The sequence below is a fragment of the Orycteropus afer genome, unplaced genomic scaffold (genome assembly GCF_000298275.1).
Source record: "Orycteropus afer afer isolate SDZICR_OR568_19922 unplaced genomic scaffold, OryAfe1.0 scaffold00185, whole genome shotgun sequence".
NCBI lineage: Eukaryota > Metazoa > Chordata > Mammalia > Tubulidentata > Orycteropodidae > Orycteropus > Orycteropus afer.
This window is the reverse complement of record NW_006921772.1, coordinates 3,492,072-3,501,280: the sequence shown is the minus strand read 5'-3', so window position 1 is coordinate 3,501,280 and position 9,209 is coordinate 3,492,072. Positions and strand designations below refer to the sequence as shown.

General features: G+C 44.7%; 1 protein-coding gene across 1 annotated transcript in view; it reads right to left on the bottom strand.

Moving 5' to 3' along the window:
- The window catches only part of ISOC1 (isochorismatase domain containing 1), a 25,046-nt gene extending 17,977 nt beyond the window's left edge, over positions 1 to 7,069 (bottom strand). Inside the window, exon 1 of the mRNA XM_007947460.1 lies at positions 6,761 to 7,069. Within this exon, the coding sequence (XP_007945651.1) occupies positions 6,761 to 7,069 (309 nt within the window). The remainder of the gene's footprint in view (positions 1 to 6,760) is intronic.
- Between the last annotated feature and the right edge of the window lie 2,140 nt (positions 7,070 to 9,209).

The following is a 9,209-nucleotide window of genomic DNA, read 5'->3' as shown; positions in this document are numbered from 1 at the left end:
CAAACCCACCAGCCACTCCTCGGAAGGAAGATGGGGCAATCTACTTCCATAGTGATACTGCCTCGGAAACCCAAGGAGGGGTCATTATGAGTCGGTTCTGACTTGACGGCACATAACAACAACACAACAATTTTTTTGTCTACCTTCTTAAGAACTGTCATAGCTGGGATCATACTGAAAAGGATTATTTGTATCCCAAGTGCCATTATTACCATTACCTTGACACCATTTAATCACCCTCACGACCATACGCACTCTGAACCATTCTCCAACAATAACTTCTAGATCTACAAGGTATCTGCCTTCACCCTTGCTCGGTCCCCATGGTTCCTAAGAACAGGTAATGGAAGGTGGCTGGTCTAGCTTCCTGGTGAACTGGGCACCAGTTCTGTCCGCTCCATCAAAGTAATACATGGTGAATAATCTGTATATTTTTGGGAGCTCTGGTAGCATAGTGGCTAAAGCACTTGACTGCTAACCAGAAGGCTGGCGGTTCAAACCCACCAGCCACTCCTCGGAAGGAAGGTTGGGCAATCCTACTTCCGTAGTGATACTGCCTCGGAAACCCAAGGAGGGGTCGCTATGAGTCGGGGCCGACTCGACGGCACATAACAACAACAACAACAATCTGTATATTTTTAGTAATGGTTAAGAATCTAGAACTGTAAAAATCAACGTCTTCAAAATTTCGGTAGTCTATTATACTCACAAAGTAGGTATAATCTGTTTGAGATACAGTCTGGAAGGGATCTGGTATACTATTATTCATTCTTAATGCGTCTAAGGAAATCCGATAACCACAGCCTTGGTCCAATATAAAATGAAACTCCATTACCCACGGAGTTGATTTCGACTCACAGAGAACCTATACAACTGAGAACTGCTCCACAGGGTTTCCTAGGCTGGAAATCTTTACTGAAGCAGACTGCCACAACTCTCTCCCACAGAGTGGTTGGTGGGTTGAAACTGCCAACATTTAGCAGCTGAGTGCTTTAACCACTGTGCTACCAGGGTTCATTGCTCCAATATGTTGTTGTTGTTATGTGCCGTCGAGTTGGACCCGACTCATAGCGACCCTCCTTGGGTTTCTGAGGAGGTATCACTACGAAGTAGATTGCCCAACCTTACTTCCGAGGAGTGGCCAGTGGGTTTAAACTGCCAGCCTTCTGGTTAGCAGTCAAGTGCCTTAGGCACAATGCTACCAGAGCTCCTTGCTCCAATATAGGGTCCCTTAAAACAGAAGTCTGTGATATGATTTCCCCAGATTACAAGGATCCCTACGCAGCACAGCCAACTACAGGCCAGAGCAGTGGGCATTACAATCTGTGTCCAGTTCACTAATTCAATCGTATGAACTTGGGCAAATCATTTAACAACTCTAACTGCAGTTCCCTGGTCTGGTAAATAGTATCTATTTCAAAGGGTTATTTCAAAAATTAAATGAGCTACATGTAAACCATCAATAAATGTATTAGTTTATAGTGATATCCTATATATATATGAAAGAGCTCTGGTAGCATAGGGCCTAAGGCACTTGACTACTAACCAGAAGGCTGGAGGTTCAAACCCACCAGCCACTCCTAGGAAGGAAGGTTGGGCAATCCACTTCTGTAGTGATACTGTCTTGGAAACCCAAGGAGGGGTCACTATGAGTCAGGGCCGACTCGACAGCAAAAACAACAACAACATATATATGAAACATACATGACACTCTAAACCTGAGCACACATAAAAAACTTATTCTCTAATGAGGTTAAAATACCACTGCTTTTACAATCCCTTAAAAATCTATAAATATATATGGAAATATTAATATTGCCTAATTATGCTTTCACAGCCTGCAGAATTAAGAAAATGATTCACAAAGCAGATTTCTAGATGTCACCAAAACATTATATGATTTGATCCTGGCAAAACAGGTTTTGGGCCTTTTAATTTAGGCTAAAAGTGAGTATTTTGCTCTTATTTTTATGACATAATGTGGTCACCTATCGTGAACACATGCCACTGGCATAAAACTACAACTGTAGCTTATCAGGTAAAAGTATGAGCTTTCTAACTCCCCAAGGGAGCCCCCTTGTCTCTTCTACCCACTGAGGACTGAGCAACTGTACCACATATTGGGGCAAAGGTGAAATGGGAGAAAGCCCAGGAGCACAATGACATCTGAGTCTACATAAGAAGTAATCAGGATTCCTCTTGACTCACAAAACGAAAGAAAAATAATCCCAAATGCAGATCATAGGTCCCATTCTCAAACACAGTTTATTTACACATAACCTCTAATGTACTCACAAGCAGCAAAGACTATATAATATTTTCTTCAGGCATTAATCAGGAATGTTACAAGACACACACACACACACATATTCCCATTTAACCAATACGGAGGAGACAATATCATGACTTCAGGGTCCAGTTTTCTCCTCACAATGCTCCAACTCCCCACCTGGAAACAGAGGACTTTGTCCTGCCTGTTTCTCTATTCAGACCTTCTGAGCATTCACTCATCCAATTACTCTGCCCCCACAAGGTCCTTCAAACCAGTTCACTCTGGTTAAAGCCCTGCTGACAATTTGCATTTCCACCCTAGATAGACTGAATCAGAATCTACATTTTAACAGAATTCATGTATACATAAAACTTACGTATATGTAAGACTCACCTAGGGACCTCTAAGAATCACCTGGGGATCTTATTAAAACATTGATTCTTTAAACCAGCAAAATCCTGTTATCCCTCTCTTTCCACCATGAACTCAATACTCTTCTCTAGTTATAAAATGTCCATGATTTTTGTGAAAACAAACAAACAATTAAACCTCAAGGAAATGGAGGCTGGAATTAAATCCTTCCCTGATCAATCATCTCAGCAGAAGGTCAAAACAACCCTCCTAGGAAGGCCCTTCTGGCCACATGAAGCCTTTCCTCCATGTCCAGAGGCAAAATCCACTCACTGGCATCTTTCCCATAATGTCCATTTCCTCCTTTCTTCTACTTAGCTTCTGCCGTACCTGGTGACAGGCCGGAAAACACACTGGTGGTAGTATGATATCACATTTACATTTTTTTCCAGGGTTTAATGTTTCCAGTAGTTAATACCTGGAAAATACCTTCTAAAAAATTAAAACATGAAAGTGACCTAAATTCCCACCATATGATCCTCTCATTTACATTCCTTCCTTGAGTGTCAAAATTCATCAGACTTCAAGCACTGGCAAAGCTACACACACACATAAGCATTTAAGCCATGCATGAAAAACGAACTGTGTCTTCAGCTACCTGAGCTGTCAACAGATAATCAGTCACTTTGACAAAATATTTAAGACATTAAAAAGTTACCACAACCTACTATGGGCAATGGAGTTGTTAAAGATCAGTTCCCATAAAACTACTAACTAAGGGAGCTCTGGTAGCATAGTGGCTAAGGCACTTGACTGCTAACCAGAAAGCTGGCGGTTCAAACCCACCAGCTACTCCTCAGAAGGAAGATGAGGCAATCTTCTTCCGTAGAGATACTGCCTCGGAAACCCAAGGAGGGGTCGCTATGAGTCGGGTCCGACTCGATGGCAGATAACACCAACAACAATCACAGGTTCAGTCTGGCACAAGCTCATTTAAAACAAGACTGTTAGCAATACCAATGAAAAAAACCATGAAAGCCAACTCAAAACCACATGCAAATTAAGAATAAATTCTAGTATATATGTGAGCTCTGGTAGCATAGTGCCTAAAGCACTTGACTGCTAACCAGAAGGCTGGCCGTTCAAACCCACCAGCTACTCTTCGGAAGGAAGGTTGGGCAATCTACTTCTGTAGTGATACTGCCTCGCTATGAGTGGGGTTTGACTCCACAGCACATAACAACAACATGTGAGGCCAGACCACAGAGGTTCCAAGGCTTACATATAGAGAAATAATAGTCATATTGTTTTAACATTTCTTTTCCCTGACTCGCTGATCAGCTACATCGAGTCTTCCAAAGTAACAGGCACCTATTCCAAAGAACAATGAGCAGCATCAAGACTAATGATGCTACATCCTCAAGTCTGTGGCTTGGTTTCATACTGCTCAATAAACTCATTAAACACAGAAAGAAACCATGAATGCTATAGTGTGCTGTAAGTGAGGACCTGCATATGCATTGCTAGCTCTTTCATTACACAGCCATGTAACTTCGGGCAATTTCCTAAGCCCTCTGCCTCTTTGTTTTCTTCTCAAAAATCGAAGAGCTAGATAATTAGACAAGAAACACAAACTGGGTCTTATCCATGTTTGCATCCCTTGAGCTAGCCAGACACTTAAAGTTGCCACTCAGATGTTTGCGGAATGAACTCTATGATCTCTTCCAGCTATAAAATGTTCATGTCTCTAGAATTATACAGCAGAGTACTCAAAAAATACAGTAAAGTAGGCAGGGTAGGAACACTTTTCCTTTCTTAGTCCCTGTGTATGTGTCTGATCATGACTAACTTTGTTTGCCACTTCCAATCTGGGGGAGGCAACTGGCTGAAGAAAGTCAATGTGTTATCATTACAACACATTTCAAATATATATATTTATATTAATTTCCAGAATACTTAATTAAAAAGAGTTGTTAAGACCAAGGCTTGTAACCAACTGTCTTGAGATGAAATTTTCAAACTAAAAATCACCTTCAAAAAACAAAACAAACCTAATACATGTGGAGGGTGGGGGCACCACTTTGGTGTAGGGATATCTTAGGTAACACATAGCCACTTTAACCTCTCAACCATAACGTACCAAGGGGGGAAAAAAAAATCCTCCTTGGGTTTCTAAGACAGCATCTCTATGGAAGTAGATAGCCCAATCTTCCTTCTGAGGATTGACTGACAGGTTTGAACTGCCAGCCTTCTGGTAGCAGTCAAATGCCTTAGGCACTATGCCTCTGAGCTCCCCAATCATAATATAACCATAACCAAATGCTTTACAAAGAAGTCTGCATCCTCAGTATAGCTCCTTAACCTCATCGATTAGAATTCAGATTCAGTCTTTATAAATCGATTTGTTAGCCCAATGCCTTGGGTATTTTGGCAGCGGTAATCTAAATAAACTGACAAAGAAGGTTGCAGAAGTGTCAGCCATGAAAAGCTCTTGAAGACACAAAACACGGAGTAGTAAGCACCTGAAAACAGCAGTTCTACACAGGGGCAGCAGGGTAAATTCGGGAGTATCGGGGATCCCTCGCCTTAGCTCTGCATGGTTGGGTAGGGGAATCGCACAGCCCTTGAACATAGGAAATTTACCCAGGTTAAAGTAAAGTACCTGCTTGAATACTTGGGTGCCAGAATAGAATGATAAGAGACACAACAAATTCTGCAGCTAAGACTGAAAAAAAACCTCAGGGGATAATCCTTGGAAAATGACTCCTGAATATTAAAATCCCTTCTAACCCTGAATCTTACAGTTTACCAGTTGAAGAAATGGTTTATCAATTTTCTCAGTAAAGAAAAAAATATTAATGGAATAGTATAAAAAAATCATACCTTTTTTTTCCTCTCAAAAATATAAATCCTTCAATGTATCCTCAGAGAATAAAAAGAAGAAAAGAGAAATCAACCTGCGTAGTACTACAGCACTGGTAGCATAGTGCCTAAGGCACTTGACTGCTAACCAGAAGGCTGGCGGTTCAAACCACCCAGCCACTCCTCGGAAGAAAGATTGGGCAATCTACTTCCGTAGTGATACTGCCTCAGAAACCCAAGGAGGACTCGCCATGAGTCGAGTTCGACTCGACGGCACATAACAACAACAACAGTACTACAGCATCCAAAAAACAAACCAAAATTCACTGCCATCGAGTGGGATCCGACTCACAGCAACCCCTCCTTGGGTTTCCGAGGCGTAATCACGACAGTAGATTGCCCAATCTTCCTTCAGAGGAGTGGCTAGTGAGTTTGAACCGCCAGCCTTCTAATTAGCAGTCATATGCCTTTGACAAACAAATAAATAAAGCTATTAAATAATCCTCAGGCACAACTACTTTCTCAGCCACCATGACCAGATCTAGCTGAAGTCAGATGTTTAAACCAAACCCAACCCACTGCCGTTGAGTCGGATACGACTCATGGCGACCCCTCCTTGGGTTTCCGAGGCAGTATCACTAGGGCAGTAGATTGCCCAAAGGGCACTGCAATATTCAAAGTCTAATGACTTTTTCAATGTAGAGGAAAAAACATAATCAGATTCAGTTGGCATGTACTAGGAGTTTGCGTAAATGTTATTTCACTTAAGGTTAGGAGACTGAGCCCAAGGACAGGAGAGCTGAAGAAGAGCAGGGGAGAAAGGGGGTGACCACTAAAGTTTGTTTCCGCAAGTGGTTAACGGAACTCCAGGGAACAAACCTTAAGGACAACACTGCACAATCTCTTTTCCCTAGTTCTACCATCACTCAAAATACAAACACAGCCAGTGCACAGCCCTTTGGTAAAACAGGCACCTGCTCCTGGCACACAAAGAAGATGCGGGCAACTGAGCACCACGCACGTGGGGGCGTTCACGGGCGCTGCGGCCAGCTGGAAGGCCGACGCCCCCGCCCCGACCTGAGACAGCTGGTGACCGTCACCTTTGTACAGGAGCATTCTCTCAGCCAGCCCCGACCCTGCGAAAGCGGCGTGGCCCTTCCCACCCGGCCAGGCGGGCAGGGCTGGGCGCTCCGGGCACCTGAGGAGCGCGGCGGGGGTGGTGACCGCAACCGGACGCGAGTAGCTGCGGGGCACGCGGCCCTCCCGCAGACCTACCTGGATCTGCAGCGGCACGAGGCGCACCTTGCAGCGCTCGCTCACTGTGAAGCCCTTAGGCAGGTCCACGTACTGGCCCCACTCTTCGGCGAAGAGCTGCACCACGAATTTGCGGTGCATGTCGATCTGGTCGCTGTACAGGCTGAGGAACTTCTGGATGAGCAGCTCGTAGCCCGCGCCATGGGGAACCGACGAGGGCCGCGCGAAGACCGAGAAGCAGAAGAGCACAGGGACCGTGCCCGACGGTGTCCCCCCGCCCACGCCGCCGCTGTTGAGGAGCGTGGGGACAACCGGCTCCGCCGCCGCCATGTTCCCCCGAGCGTCTGCGAGCTCTGAAGCGCCCGAGTAACTCAGTCGGCCGCGAGGGCCCCGCCTCCCTGTGCTGCCCGCCCGCCAGCCGCCCGGGAAGGAGAAGGGGCGGGTCCTCGCGGACGCGTCTGGCGCGCCTTCTCTCCGCCTTGGTAGAGGGCGGACCGCCGTGGACGGCGGCGGGGCGGTTGTGCGCGCCCGAGCGCCTGCGCCTGCGGCCCCGGACCGCCCCCTCCAGCCTCCCCAGCCGCGGTCTCGCGGCAGCTCCCGATGCGCGGTCCCGTCCTGCGGCCGTGCGGACCCATCGCGGAGAGCCTATCTCTTCGCATCTGGCGCCTGGCTGCCCAGTGACCTGCCTCGGCTACTCTTTTTATTCTTGTTTGAGTCCTCTGGTCCAAAGAGTGGTTTGCGTCACGCTGTCTCCCCTCGGACGACCTTTGTTCTGGGGAGTTTAGGCTCGTGGTTGGGAATGTTGGACTGTCTGGACAAAGCTGCTGGAACGCACGTTACCTGTTGGATTTGTGTGGAGGTAGTGCGTGCAATTAGCGCAGACTGTTAAGGCACCCTAAGAAGAGCGCTAGAATTTAATGCTTATTTATGAGCGCCAATCAACGCACAGAATTTTATGTTTCAAACCCACAGAATAACAATATTAATAATATTGAATGATATGAGATGTAAAATCAAAAAGAGACATCTGACCTAAGATAAAAATGGCTAGTAATTCTAAAAACTCGGAGTTAATCTTTCACAGAGTTAAACCTGTTGCATAGGAAGCAACTCTACTATTAAGGTTGTGGTTAAGCTAGGACTGTAAATCTGTAATCAAACCTTATCAGACTCCAGATCTCCAGGAGAGCTAATGGTCTGAGAGAGAAAATGCTTAAAACAGTCTGTCTCCAACAATAGTCAACATGTCATCATCATGGCATTGTCTTGAAATAGTCATGTGACTATTGCAAACATTTGTAATTATGTCTTTCAGCCAAACAAGTTGTCCACTTTTATTAATACAACCAATGTGTTAAAAGTCATCTTTGCTTTTTCCTGCCCTTGAGTGGCCTCAAATCACTGTGGCCAATCAGGATATTGAATTTGTAGTTCCTGCTAGGCACTATAATTATGTGTGATTTATGCCTCTCCCTTGCTAAGATTCAGACCCTGAGGTTTTCACACGCCCCCATTCAAATGGCATATTGACTTGAATAGATTAATTTCCTTTGACAGAGTTTCTGTTAGATGCTGCGTGCTCGCTTGAGAATAATAGTTATTCTATGCACAACAGTACTAACTAAATGCTGCCCTGTCCTATGCCATCCTCACAATTGTTGCCAAGCTTGAGCTTGTCACTGTAGCCAATCCATCTCCTTAAGGATCTTCCCTGACCCTATACATTACTAAGCATTATATCCTTCTCCAAGGACTGGCCCCTTCTGACAACATGACCAAAGTATGAGAAATGAAGTCTGGCCATTCACATTTCTTTGAAGCATTCTGGCTGTACTTTCTCCAAGACAGATTTGTTTATTCTTCTAGAATACACATGTACATTCAATATTCTTCACCCACACCACAATTCAAATTAGAGACTTTTTCCTCTACAACATTTTGGCATAATCCACAGAAAGAGGAGGCCAACCAGAGGAGCTGAAAAACCAGAGTCAGCTACCAACAGGGAACCCCTTCTGCTCCCCTACTTTTTAGGAACCCTCGGGATCACTTTGGAGGTGAGTTACTCTAGCATTGAACCCTGAGCATTTTAGCATGATTCATTGTGGCTTTACTGAAGCTATTCTCCACTTTTACTTTCCCATTCATAGCTGAACAATTTTTATTGAAGGTTTTTATTTTTAACTGCAGTTTGGTTGTTATGAAGTTGTCACCTACTGGCTGTACCCTGTGTTCACACTCATCCTTCTTTTGTATTCTGTTTACTTGTTTTCTAATTCATGGTCTAAATGTTACTGCTTTTGTTTTCTCACCATGGTCTGAACATTTTGTTAGGAAATTTGAGTATGACAAATCAGTCATTTAGCAGACCAAATGTATAAACACCAACATCCCCCTTGCCTACCCAGCCCACCCCACAAACCTCCTTTTTTTTCTCTAGGGGTACATCAACCTTAGCTAACCCTTTGGT